This window comes from Hemicordylus capensis, chromosome 14 (assembly GCF_027244095.1).
Source record: "Hemicordylus capensis ecotype Gifberg chromosome 14, rHemCap1.1.pri, whole genome shotgun sequence".
NCBI classification, from domain to species: Eukaryota; Metazoa; Chordata; class Lepidosauria; order Squamata; family Cordylidae; genus Hemicordylus; species Hemicordylus capensis.
Genome location: NC_069670.1, coordinates 16612301 through 16625525, shown reverse-complemented (window position 1 = coordinate 16625525; position 13225 = coordinate 16612301). Strand labels below are relative to the sequence as shown.

General features: G+C 55.1%; 2 protein-coding genes across 5 annotated transcripts in view; one reads left to right on the top strand and one right to left on the bottom strand.

Moving 5' to 3' along the window:
- Positions 1-13: 13 nt before the first annotated feature.
- On the top strand, positions 14-10219 carry RCE1 (Ras converting CAAX endopeptidase 1). 4 transcript variants are annotated; one of them, XM_053277654.1, is made up of 8 exons: positions 14-151; positions 3133-3235; positions 4760-4839; positions 5502-5580; positions 6420-6587; positions 7499-7570; positions 8621-8683; positions 9692-10219. In XM_053277654.1, the coding sequence occupies exons 3-8, from the start codon at positions 4780-4782 to the stop codon at positions 9937-9939; spliced, it is 690 nt and encodes a 229-aa protein (XP_053133629.1). In that variant the 5' UTR covers positions 14-151; positions 3133-3235; positions 4760-4779; the 3' UTR covers positions 9940-10219. The 4 variants fall into 4 exon arrangements, with proteins under 4 accessions (XP_053133629.1, XP_053133627.1, XP_053133626.1 ...); XM_053277651.1 differs by lacking the exon at positions 14-151 and adding an exon at positions 950-1557 and having other exon boundaries at positions 4756-4839; XM_053277653.1 differs by lacking the exon at positions 14-151 and adding an exon at positions 1723-2357 and having other exon boundaries at positions 4756-4839.
- A 592-nt stretch (positions 10220-10811) lies between these two features.
- The window catches only part of ACTN3 (actinin alpha 3), a 40053-nt gene continuing 37639 nt past the window's right edge, over positions 10812-13225 (bottom strand). The window contains exons 20-21 of the mRNA XM_053277637.1: positions 12116-12274; positions 10812-11527 (exon numbers count right to left, since the gene is read on the bottom strand). Coding sequence (XP_053133612.1) covers positions 11369-11527; positions 12116-12274 — 318 coding nt within the window. The 3' untranslated portion in view covers positions 10812-11368. The remainder of the gene's footprint in view (positions 11528-12115; positions 12275-13225) is intronic.

Sequence of the window (13225 nt, the reverse complement as noted above, 5' to 3'; positions counted from 1 at the left end):
GTTCTATGACCAAGATGAACTGGGGAGCACTTTGCAGCCCTGGGAAAGAAACCTCCCACGAGCGAGCGAGCCGCTGCTGCCCGGCTGGCCCCAAGATCACCTGCTGCAATCGTCCTGTCGCCTAGCAGGAGAGAGACAGGACTGCTCTTGGGTGAGAAAGGCGGGGTAAAAATCTTTAAAAAATAAATGAACCAGGATGCAGCATGATGGAAAGGAATCGTCCTTGACAGGCAAACTCTAGAGGGAAGGTCTTGTGAATTGGTAGCAGGGAGGGGCTCATACAAAGCAGCCTGTCAGGACATGAATGTAGCTGGGAAAGGCAGCCCCCCCCCAGATCTTCATGAAGGGGCGTGAAGATCCCAGTGACACTGAGGGCAGGAAAAGTTGAACTAGACTTGGAATGCCAGGGGTAGATTAAGCTTTTTGCAACCCATAGGCAAAAAGGCTTTTGCCGCCCTTCTACCTTAAACAAAAAAGTTTTTTTTGTAATAAGGTAAAAAGCGGGGGGGGGGGTTTTCTCCTCGCCCACTCCACCTGTGCTACAGCCGCCACTGCCTACAGAGAGGGGCTGCAGAATTGGAGGAGGGGCAAAATTTTCTGCTCCTCAAATTTTCCAGCAGCAGGCAAATGTCTGCTCTGCCTCTCCTTGAATCCACCACTGGTCACTGCACTAATCAGAACTGAAGATAATATTCTGGAGAATTCTTCTATCCATTCTGTGGAATGCATTGGAGAATATTCTGTTCCCCTCCTTTCCAAAGCCAATAGAAGGGCGGCTTAAAAAGGATCAGGCTCTGAGATACTGCACCAAATAAAAACATGGGGAGTATGCATCGGACATCCTCGGGGCCCAAAAAGGGGGCGGGGGGGGAGGTGCGACTCGTTCCTTTCGCAGCTGCACGACAGGCCGAAGCTTAGTAGGGGAAACCTTGTCCACAGCTGCCTCTCTGGCTGCATCTGTTGAACTTCTGCCCGACCTTTAATGAGGGACAGGAGCTCTTCTTCTGCGAAAAGCAACTCGCTTTCTCCCTCCCGAGGCTGGACTCAGGGAGCCATCCCTGGACTCCCCTTTCCGCGCGGGAGAGGGCAGCGATGGTGCGGCGGGCGGCAGCAGCCACCGCCAGGGCGCAGCGGGCGACCGGGGAGGGGGGCCAGCCGCGCCGCCAGTGCAATGGGAGGCGGAGGTGGAGCCTGCCGTGGGAAATGATCGCAGGACCGGGGGCTGGGAAATCGGTGGGTGGAGCCCCCGCCTGGCCCCGGCGGCTGGGGTCTCGCCATTGCACCCGCTCGGCGGCGGGCCCGGCCCGCTTCGCTCCCGCCCGCCCGCCCGCTCTCCTCCTCCTCGCTCGGCGGGCTTCCTCTTCCGTAGCGCCGCCGCAGCTCTGCGACGCGGCCCTGCCTGGGCGGCTGGCCGGGCTGCGCCGCTCCCGCCAGGGCTCCAATGTCGGCAGCGGAGGCGGGGGGCGCCGGGCTCTGCTGGGCCGCGCTGCTCTCCTGCCTCAGCCTGGCCTGCTCCTACGTGGGCAGCCTCTACGTCTGGAAGAGCCACCTGCCCAGGTGAGTGAGTGAGTGAGTGGCTGGTGGCGGCGGCGGCAGCCCGAGAGCCACGCGCGCGCTCCCTCTCCTCCGGCGGGCCGAGCGGGCTTCCCCCGCGACCGTGCCCCCTGCCCCCCCTCGAAGGGAGACCCCCGCCCGGGTGACGACGACGACGACCTCCTTGCAGCCGAGGCCGGGCAAGGCAAAGCGCCCCAACCCAGCGCGCTGTCCCAGTCCCGGCCGGGCGCACGGAAGTTGCTCCCATTTCCTTCTGCAGCAGCCAGCCTGCAGCCCTCCATGGGGACAGCGGGGAAGTAGTAGGCATGCTGGCTGCCGCCCTGCTCAGCCCCGAGCCCCCCGCGGTCGACTTCGGATTTTTCATTTCATTCATTTCATGTTTTCTTCACGTCCTTCTCCAGAGGGAGATTCCCGGCCGGGCAGCTTCGCCGGCCTCTGTATTGGGGTCACTCACCTGCCGCGGGGCAACTCTGCGGTTGCTGATTCTGTCTGTCCTGCCGGCATGAAATGGGGGCGGGGGGCGCTCAAGAAGAACTTCGGGGTCATTTTGCAGCACAACCAGCGCGTGATTACTCGGAAGGAAGCCCCATGATGTTTAATGGGTCTTTGCTTGCTTCTTTGATTTCGGCATGTAGATGCTGCTTTGCGGGCAAGCCTCCCGAGGCCGTTTACACCAAAGCATTAAAAACCAGAAGCACCCATAAAACCCGATTACAGCAGAGCTGTAAAGAGCAACAAAAATACTTTCCAAGAGCCAGATCTTTCCAGGTTGCACTCTTCAATCAGGTCATCATCTGACCCAGGTGGTGTCTGTCTCCTCTCCCTTCCCAACAAGATGGTCTTGGGTTAATCTGGGGCAGCAGCTGGTGGAGGGAGAAGCCAGCTCAGCTGGAACATGGGGTGTGTGTGGTGGGGAGGGGGGGATAGTGGTAGCACCCCTTCCCAAGAAGACTATTATTCTAATGCACAAGTTGTCCCCTATCTATAGCCTTATTCAGACATCATGGTGTAGTACCGTATAGATGCCAGGTGGTTTTGTTGGAATGATTGTACCTGTGCTCATTTTGGGTACAGGCCCCTCAAATTCAAACTGTCCGGAGATGGAAGTTTGGGGTGGTCTACGGATATATATTTTAGACATGATACAGATAGGAAGTGTACTGCTGTATCTGCATTCAGCATAATGTGTGAATTCTGTAATTGTATTTGTGCACACTGTACATTCATTGTATAAGTGCGGAACATAATGTGTGAAGAGGGTTTATGTCTCTCAAGTGTGACTTGGGATCAGCTGCAACCCTAGACGCTTACAAGAGAATAAGCCCCGTTGAGCACAGTGGAGCTTACTTCTGCGTAAAACACACGTAGGGTTGTACTGTATTTTAAAATTAACTTCCACCTCTGATTTACCCATTGAATGGGTAAACACAGGTGAAGCTGAAATGAGTCAAGGGGTTGTGATCCCGGAGTAATGGGACAGGCACTTTGAAGTCCCGACTTGTTACCATTGCACCTGTGTAGGCCCAGGGCCTCTTGACTTCCTGAGCTTCTAGCATCCCTGTCCTGCTTTCTACGCAGGGACCACCCAGCGGTCATCAAGCGCCGATTCACCAGCGTCCTCATTGTGTCCCTCCTATCCCCATTATTTGTCTGGATTTGGAAAGAAGTGACGGGCATTAAGGTGAGCCCAGGCATGTCCAGAATTTCCGTGACCAAAATTACCTAGAGGTGCCTGACATATCAAATACTCGGTGACTTCCATACAAATGCCTCTGTTGTATCCATTCACATTTTGGAAAGTCTTTCATCATAGTAGTAGTAGTGATGATGATGATGATAATAGAAGATGGTTTACAGGAATTGAGCAAACTAAGTATAAGTTTTATGGGGAACACCTCCATACCACCCCAATGGTTAGAGTGCTGGACTAGGACTGGGGAGACCCGAGTTCAAATCCCCATTCAGCCATGATGCTTGCTGGGTGACTCTGGGCCAGTCGCTTCTCTCTCAGCTTAACCTACGTCACAGGGTTGTTGTGAGGAGAAACCTAAGTATGTAGTATACCACTCTGGGCTCCTTGGAGGAAGAGCGGGATATGAAATGTAAAATAAATAAATAAATATCATGCCATTGGGGTGGTATGGAGATGTTCCCCATAAAACGTATACTTCATTTGCTTAATTCCTGTAAATCATCTTCTGTCTATTATTGTTGCTACTACTACTATTATGATGGTGAATATCAATGTACTGTTTATCAACACAAGTTCTCAAAGCTGTTTATTTAGAAAAATAAGCAATATATATTTATTTTAGGGATGGGATGGGGATGACTCACAGTCTAAAAAGAAATACAAGGTAGAAATCGACAACAGCCATTGGTAGGGTGCTGTGCTGTTAATAAATTGGGTCAGTTGCTTTCCCCACTGCTAAACATAAGAGAGTCACCACTTTAAAAGGTGCCTCTTTGTTCAGTTTGGAGGAATACATCTGCCGTCATATTTGAAGTTGAAAAGGCATTTTCCTGGGGGCCAGGCTGGCCAATCACCCAGGCCTTTTCAGTGGTGGCACCCCATCTATGGAGTAGCCACCCCAGTGAGGCTCTCCTGATGTTGCCACTTTGTTCTTTTAGACGCCAGGTGGAGCTTTCTCTTCACTCCGATTTTTAAAAATTGATTTAAAAAAAAGTTTTTAAAAGTTTGGTACTGGATTTTGCATCTATATTATAATTTCTTTGGTATGTGTTTTAATGTCTTTATTGGAGTGGTGTGAGCCGCCCTGAGGACCATGTGTTATTGGATGACTAATGAAGTTCTTTATTCTTCGTAGTAGTATTTTGCATGGGTGACAAAAATCTGCCTTGCAGTTTGTGGCTTGGCCCAGTTGCTTGAGTGACGTTCCGTCATTTCCTGTCTAAGCACTGGGGCATGGCCTGTAGTTCAGTGACAGAGCCTGTATAAAGGTACCAGGCTGAGTCCCTGGCATCTCTGGTTCAGTGATTGGGGGCAATAAACCCTGGAGAGCTGCATCCACTTGCCAAAAATCATACTTGGTTGGGTGGCTGGAAAGGCATTTCCTTTTATACGTGTGTCTCCTTTCTGTGGTGTGCCCGCAGCCCGCTTATGATGCACTATGCATCATAGGGTTTTGTGGCTGGGGACACCTGCATAGTGCTGATGAAGGTGTCTCCTCTTCTGCTCAGCCAGGAACACCCCTTCTTGCTCTGATGGGCTTCCGGTTCGAGGGGATCTTGCCAGCAACTCTGTTGCCTCTGCTGCTAACCATGGTAAGTGGGGTGGTCACGACTGCATTGCAATGCGCTCGCGCAGATGGCCCTGCTGGATGCGACAGTTTCATAAGAGCGGGTTCGCTGGATCAGGCTCAAGGCCTACCTAGCCCAGCGTCCCATTTCCCACAGAGACCCTCCAGATGCCCCCGGGAAGCCCCCAAGCAGGAGATGAAGGCATGCCCTCTCTTCCACCATGGCTCCCCTGCTACTGGTATTTGGAGGCATCCTGCCTCAGGGCCTGAAGGTAGCCTATAGCCATCAGGACTAGTAGCCACTGATTGACCAGGAATTGGTCTAAGCCATCCAACCTAGTGACCATCACCGTGACCCATGGCAGAGAATTCCATAGATTAATTATTTATTTCAGTGGAGCTTCCTCTTGTATAGTGAAATATGAGATTGCAGCCCTACAACCCTGGCTCTTTTCAACTTAAAACATCTCGAAGTGGCTCTCTGGGGACAAAAAAGATGCTCTTCTTGTTTCTGAAAATGACTGCATTGCTCAGCTCTAAATAAGCTGGGTTCCCCCACCCTCTGTCAAAGAAGTGGGAGGAGGATTGATTGATTGATTGATTAAAATAAATTGGATGTCTACCAGCTCTGTCAGATTTATGGATACAGGAAATTGACATGCAGGTTCTTAAATGCTCCTTCCCCAGGTCTTATTCCTCGGCCCCCTCATCCAGCTGTCCATGGACTGCCCCTGGGATCTGGTGGATGGTCTGCAGGTTGCATTTGGTAAGGCTGATACATTGTGGTGGTGCTTAGAGTGCAAAGGTCTAGGACCAAAGCTGCCCCCTTGTCCTGCCCTCATAATGCTCAGCGCTGAACTTGCATTATTGTTTCAGTATGCCAGTGGGGTGGCAGGTACCTATCTTTTAGGAGGGAAAATGACTTTCACCTTGACGTTTCTGTTTCTGTACATCTGTGTGGTTTAATTTCAGCCCTTAGTTGAGTTTGTGCAACCTTGTGCCCTCACGACTTGGTGAAGTCCCCCATAAAGCTATAGATACATACTTTATTTACCTGAATCCAACACTAGGTCCCCACACCTCGCGCACACACCCCCCCCCGGTTGTTTGATGTTAGAAATTGAGGGGACGTCTTAAATCCAGAGTCCCATTCCTTTTGGGTAAATACAGGAGTAACTTCTGTTTAAACCTCTATTAGGAGTAACTTCTATTTAACCTCTCTTTTCAAGGGAGTCGTCTTAAATTTAGTCACCTTCTATTAGGCTAAATACGCGCGTGTACATTTTAAGCTCTGTTATTTTTGGTGATCTGGGGCAGGCCTGCTCAACTCTGACCCTCCTGCAGTTGGCCTACAGCTCCCATAATCCCAGTGGCTATTGACCACTGTGGCTGGGGATTATGGGAGTTGTAGTCCAAAATCAGCTGGAAGGTCAAAGTTGAACAGGTCTGATCGGCGGGGGGCGGGATTCCAGGGATTTCTCATCTTCTTGTGATCCGAACTCTCCCCACTTGGAGGCGCTGCCCTTTCCCTACAGCCCTTCCGGCGGCTGAAGAGGCTCCAGTGGGTGGGGTGTCAGTAACGCTGCTCCTGCTCACCTCCCCCAGACCCCCGCTTCTGGGTGCTCTGTCTGACCGACATGCGCTGGCTCCGCAACCAGGTCATCGCGCCCTTCACGGAGGAGCTGGTGTTCCGCGCCTGCATGCTGCCCATGCTCGTTCCCTGCACTGGATTGGGGCCTGCCATCTTCACCTGCCCGCTCTTCTTTGGCGTCGGTGAGTGCCGCCTTCTCCACAACCCTGTCGGCCTCTTTGGGGCGTCCTGCTTTCTCCGGAATGCCTGTCCTTGCCAGAAGCTTCGCTACAAGGCAGATGTATTTCTGGCGGGCCTAAACCGAAGCTGCTCTCCATTTCAGCAGCTCAGTAAAAGGAATGTGAGAGGAGCCGTGTTGGATCAGGAGAAAGATCCATCTGCTTCAGCACCCCGTATTCCCCCAGATGCCTCTGGGAAGCCAACAACCAGGGCATGTAGGGAACCTAGGAAGCTGCCTCCTACTGAGTCAGACCCTTGGTCCATCTAGCTCAGTATTGTGTCTACACTGACTGGCAGCAGCTAGGCAGGAGTCTCTCCCGGCCCCCTCTGGAGAAGCCAGGGATTGACCCAGGGACATTCTGCATGCTAAGCAGATGCTCCATTACTGAGCTGCAGCCCCACCCCCCTAGGGAAAGCATCCTCTTCTGCTGTTGCTTTCCTGCTTCTACAGCCTGCCTCTGCAACTAGAGCATAGGAAGCTTCCTTTTACTGAGTCAGACCCTTGGTCCATCTAGCTCAGTACTGTCTGCATGGACCGGCAGCAGCTCTCCAGCGTTCCAGGAGGGGCCTTTCCCAGCCCTACCTGCCGATGCAGCCAGGAATTGAACCTGGGACCTTTGGCATGCAAAGCAGATGCTCCACCACTGAGCTCCAGACCCATCTGTGCATGTTCCATGTAGCCATGGAGAGACGGGTTGATTCCGTAATACCTGCCTTGCAGAAAATCTTCCTGCCCCCAGCTGGCCACTTCTAGTGAAAACCTTTGTGGTGTGGGTGGGTGTTTGTGGGGGGAGGAACGGAGGGAGGGAGAGGGGGCAGTCCAACAGCTTGGCCTGCCAAGTACGCTTCTGTGTGTCTCTGTTGCTTCTCCTAGCTCACTTTCACCACGTCATTGAGCAGCTGAGATTTCGGCAGGGAAGCACAGCCAGTATCTTCCTCTCAGCAGGTACAGGTCCACAGTTTTGCCATCATCAAAAGGCGGGCGGGCTGGTGGAATATTTGAGTATGGACTCCATGGTGTGTTTGTGTGTGTGTGTGTTTCAAAGATGGCAACCTTGCCAGAACCAGAGCCTGCTTTCCAAGAGACAAAAAATCTGTAGAGATGCCTTGAGCTTCTGGTAAAAATGGAGCACTGCCATCTCCCATGATTCCCTGTGAGTTCAGCATGATGTCTCTTGGCCTCTCTGTGGTGACAGCTGTGTGTACTTTGCTTTGGACGTTACAGTAGATGGAAAGGCATGTCTTCCTGGATAAACCATGCTGCATGTCCTAAATGGCGCTCTCTCACCTCCCAGGGAACCCTGGGAATGGTAGTTTTGTGAGGGAACTGGGGCTTCATTTCTAGTGAAAGCATAAGCACCATTCTTTTGTTAGAATTCCTTGGGTTTGGGTTTGAATTTGGGTTTGAATAGAACTTGAATATGGAAACTGAACCTACAGCTTTCTGTTCTATACCATTGGCATTCAGAAGCAACTCTGTACTGTTTCACAGATTATACAGAATGAAATGGTACAGCCCAGAACTGTCCCGCTTCCGTTTTTCAAGTTGGAGGGCAGGTGTGGTGAGGGGAGAGGGGAGGCAGGTTTGAACGCTCCCCTGCCCCCCCCCTCGCCTCACCGAAAAAACACCTCCTATCTAGAATATGGAGAAGTCGTTCTCCAGAACATGGAGAGAGGTTCTGTGTGCTTTCTGATGTGCTAGTTTACTATGAACAGGGAGCTTGTCGCAAGAGGGACATTAAAAAATATGATCTCTCACCTGCAATCTTCAAGGATAAAGTCCAGAATGCCACAATTATTCTTGCATGGTGTCCAGAACACTCCGTAGTCTGCAATGGAAGCCTGGAATGTTACCAGTAATTACCCCTAAGGATGCCCTGGCGTGTGTGTGTGTGTGTGTGTGCCTTACCCACCAGTAGAGACCAGGTGATGGTCCCACCCGCTCTCTTCTAACCCCCTGCTGCTCCCGACTTGTCTCTGCTCTCTGCCCTTGCAGTGTTCCAGTTCTCCTACACCGCTGTGTTTGGAGCCTACACAGCCTTCATCTTCATTAGGACAGGTTGGTGCAGCAGATGGGGAAGGACATTTCTGTTCTGGGAAGGATTGGGGGGGGGTCAGGGTGTGTGCTTGGGATCCTGCAGTTCCCCTCCAGGGAAAAAGCTAGGTGGCTGGGTTCAGAGATTATTAGAGGTTCCCTAACCCCAGCCATCTAACTGGAATAGATTTAGGCAGTAACGTTGAATTGGCTCAACCTATTTTGTTCCACTAAAAAGATGCCTCCACGGAAGCCTTCCAGTTAACTGGGCAGCAGACCAATTAATAGATACAAGTCATCATAAAGACTGCAGGAGCTTTCCCAGACAGCAGGCTTCACCGCAGGTTTTCTGCGAGGCTCTACTGCGAGTTCGAAGTTGGAAGAAGAAGAAAGTTGCAAAAAGTGGATTTTTAAACCCTGGCTATAAATCGGGCCACACTCTGACACACAGTGAAAACCCCGGGTTTTGTGTGAAGTGCTCCCCGATAGCTTGCAGGGACTTTGGGGTAAATTTAGCCAAAACGTGAATGCACCCCCTCCATTCTGGAGGAGATGCGAACTAAAAGCCCTGTGTGGAAACCTCCCAGGTGGCAAACGGCACTGGAGAAGAGGCATTTCTTCCAGTGGGAGAGGTGAGAGGGAATGCCTCTTCGGAGACGGTGCCTCATGCAACAAGGGTGCTTGTTGCTGAGCTAGAGGGCCAGTGTGGTGTGGCGACCACATATGCCCCCTTGAGCTCCTCTGTGGAAGGGCAGGAGAACAATAATGCTCATACAGGCGTTGTCCCCTATTCAGAATGTGTGTGTGTGTGTGTTCTCACACAGATTGAAGTGCCTAAAATGACTTTTGGTCCATCTGTGATTACGAACGAAGATTTCTTTATCTTTCACATATTTGAACGCAATGTGTACGCGTCTGGCGTGAGTGAGGAAATCTACTGGGACTCCAAGTCCGCTGGGGCTAGCGGTGCCAGGTTTTCTGCAACCATCAGAAGCCTCTTGTGTTCCTCAGACCCTCCCCTTTCCCCCTCAGGGCACCTGATTGGACCGGTGCTGTGTCACTCCTTCTGCAACTACGTGGGGTTCCCGGCGGTCGGCGCCGCCCTCGAGCACCCGCAGCGCCTCCTGGTGGTCTTCTTCTACCTGCTGGGCGTGGCCCTCTTCCTGCTGCTCCTGCTCCCCATGACGGATCCCGCCTTCTTTGGACACCTGCCCATCTGCTCCCTGCCCAGGTCGGCCTCCCCTCTCCACAGCCTCAGCAGCTTCCCCCTGTGCTCCTGACGCCCGCCGAGGCCCCTTCCCCAGCCAGGCACCCCTGCGCACCCAGTGGCATGTGGGCTCGGGCCGCTTTGGCGAGGGGGCTCTTGTCGTCACCCCGTTGCCGTGGGAGGGTGCTGGGGGGAGCCGTCGGTTCCAGCCTGTTTGCGGTGGAAGTTGGCCCCGCCTGCGTTCTTGCACACCTCTGCCTCGAGCCAGCCAGCCCTTTTTATAGAACCCGGGGGGGTCTTTTCCTCTCAGCCCCAAAGAGCTCTATTTTTGATGATTAAAGTACTTTAATGAGGCCTTGGTGTCCTCCTTTGGGGCAGGAGGAGCCGGCTGGGGCTGGAAGGGCGCTTGGCCTTCCAGCATCCTGCTCAGAGGGGCACAGTGTGGGGAGCAGCCTAGCAGAACGTGAAGTCTGAGGACTCCGATGAGCAGGCAAGAAGCCCAGTGAGCCAGCGACCCAGGAGAAAGGGGGCCTTTCCAGAGAAGGGGAACCTGAGGAGGAGGAGGAGGAGGAGGGGTGTCTGAGGGGAGGAAGATGGCCCGTCCCTGCTTTCCTGAGGCAAATCGCTCTGCGGGCAGCAGCTCCGTCCAACTCGGAGGTTTCAGCACCGGCGGACCCTTCTCAGCTGGGGCTGCTGCTCTGCTTCTGGTAGGAGCCCCCAGAGGGCAGCACTTCCACCTCCCTCCTGGCTGGCCTTGCACAGGAGCAGCCCTATTGGCTCAGCCAGTCCCTCCCAGCACGGAGCTGCAGGGATGTGCTGCAGTCCAAGGGGCAGCCCCGCCAGCCGGGAGCGCGGGGAGGAGAACTTCTCTCTCTGACACGCTTCTGTGGCTGCCCTCCCCCTTCCCCCCCCACGCCCCGCAACAAAGAACAGGGCGCCTCGGCAGCAGGTGGGCCTCCAGTGGGTGCCATTTATTGGATGAGCCTCCCTGCCCAGCCTCCCCTCCCCTGCTGGCACCAGTCCCCGACCCCGCCTTGCCCCACCTTCCAGGCCCAGCATCCATGCTGTGGCCAGGTGATGGCCCTCGAGCGGAGGAGGAGGAAATCGCAAGGAAGAGCAACCTTTGCCTCTTCTGGGGAGGGGTTGGGGCAGCCGGCCAAGAGGGAGGGCGGGCCGGGCTGCGCAGGGGCAGGAGGGGAGGTGCAACTAGCTCGGCAGCGGAGAACAGAGGGGCGGGCGGTGGGGGAGAGAAAGAGAGAGAGAGGCGGCTTCCTAACCAAGACCACCCTGGATCCACCAGTCCTGGCTTGTGGGTGGAGCGGGGAGGGGATCCCACAACCTCTTGCCCGGTGGGGGGGCGGGGGGGTCATCCCCTCATCCCTGGGCACAAGCCTCTGATCGGGTCAGTCCCCACGGGGGTGGTGGTGGTGGGGATTCGTTCTGCTCCCACATGCCTTTTGGGGTGAGGGGGGTGGGCTTGGGGCACAGGGGGAGGGGGGGAATCACAGGTCGCTCTCTCCGTACAGGGCGCTGGAGAAGGAGACATAGTCCAAAGCGCCCGACACGGCATCGGCTCCCGAGTACTTGGTCATCCTGCTGATGCAATATTCGGCCTGCTCGGGAGGCAGTTCTCGGCGCAGCTCCTCTATGGTGATGAAGTTCTGCAGGGGGAGAAGGGCGTCAAAGACGGCGGGGCAGCCTCTCCCTCCAGGGCCCCTTCCGGGACCCCTCTGCAGCGTGCACGGCAGGAGGGTCAAGGGGCAGCCGGGCAGAGCTCCGAAGTCTTTCAAAGCCCCCCTTCTCCCCCAGGCCTCAGCAGCTTGCCGAAAGTGGGCCCCACCCATGTGGACGCCCCAGGCGGGCTCTGCCTCCCGCTGGCTCGGGAAAGAGCAGGCCGTGTCCCCCGGGGGCAGCCAGCCCTTCCCAGCTCTGGCTCTGCCTAACGGAACGAGGCCCGCCTCTGCTTCTGGCACCGCCCAGGACAGGGCTGGGGGCTCTCGGATTGGGAGCGAGGCCTCGCTGCCCTCACGCTTCCTGCTCCTGCGAAACGAACCCTGGACTATGCTTGAAGGGATGGAGGATCCTCAGCCGCTCAATTCTGCCCCCACGCCCACTGGGCGGCGGGATGACAGAATACGGACCACCCAGGGCCGCCTCCCTGAGCGACTCCTTCCAAAGGAGCCCGGACTTCACTTCTGAGGGAAGTGAGGGAAGCTCTTCCATGCGGCGGTTGGTGGGCCCGCACTTGCCTTGTCTGAGGCCAGGATCTTGAAGGAGGCCACGACCTGCTCGGCGGTGTCTGTCTCGGCCGTCTCGCGGGTCATGAAGTCGATGAAGGCCTGGAAGGTCACCACGCCCGTGTTGTTGGGGTCCACCAGCGTCATGATGCGGGCAAACTCCACTTCACCCTAGGGAGCAATGGGGGGGGGGGTGTCAACCCGGAGAGGGGCGGGGAGAGCTGCTCCCCCGGTATCCGCCCAAAGGCCTTCCGCTAGATCCCCCTGTAGGCCCCGGGACGAGTTTGTCAACTGCCCCATGGCAGCCCTCCCCATTCCCTGCACGGCTTCTAGTGTGGGCAAGTGGTGGCCTATAGCCAGAACTGGTACACCTCAAGGTGACTCGGGAACAGCTAGTCTGGGGTAGCCAAGACCCTTACGAGAGGAGGAGCCAAGATGTTGCTACACATGAAATACTGGTGGTGGAGAGAAGGTCGTGAATGGGTCTCTCCCTCCCTGCCTGGCTGCACTAACGTCGGCAGCTTGTTCTGGGGTAGAGGAGTGAGTGAACGAGGCTTCCTTCAAGAACGGAGGCCTTTTAAAATGAACTCGAGCTGTAGGCCCTGACTGTATGTATGGTCTGCCACTGTGCTGCAACGTCCCCATCTGGTGGATGGGGGAGTGGGGAATGTTTTTTGGGGGGAGCATTGGACCCACCACTCTGGGTAGGCAAGAGCAGCCTTCTCTGTCAGTGGAGGAGGGCACCCAGGGTGGGTTAGCTCCTCCCACTCCCCGAGGGGCAGGGCTTATGCTAATGAGCAAGCCTAATGAGGAGACCCCGCCCAGCCGTCCTGTCCTGACTGCCCCAGGGCCAGCCCAAGCACTCCCCAGGGGCTCCCCGTGAGACCGGCTCCGTCTCTTCCCAGCCTGTTCCATGCAGGCACGGGAGCTCTCAGAAATACACGAGTGGTGATGCTGCCGATTCTCTCCTGCTCTCCTCCTCACTTCCCTGCCCAGGCTGAGGACTGGGGGTGCTGGAGCTGGACCCTGGCAAAGGTTCAGGGGGCCACATGTGACTCGGGCCCCTGCCTTTGTTCTCGGTCTGACTGGCCTATCGGCCCCTGGTGCAGCTGCAGCCTTCAC

Excerpts from the sequence above, each read along its gene's own strand:
- RCE1 (XM_053277651.1), top strand. The coding sequence starts at position 1,442 with ATGTCGGCAGCGGAGGCGGGGGGCGCCGGGCTCTGCTGGGCCGCGCTG. Across the intron at positions 1,558-3,132 it reads TGGAAGAGCCACCTGCCCAG|GGACCACCCAGCGGTCATCA; the intron begins GTGAGTGAGTGA and ends CTTTCTACGCAG. Across the intron at positions 5,581-6,419 it reads TGGTCTGCAGGTTGCATTTG|ACCCCCGCTTCTGGGTGCTC; the intron begins GTAAGGCTGATA and ends CACCTCCCCCAG.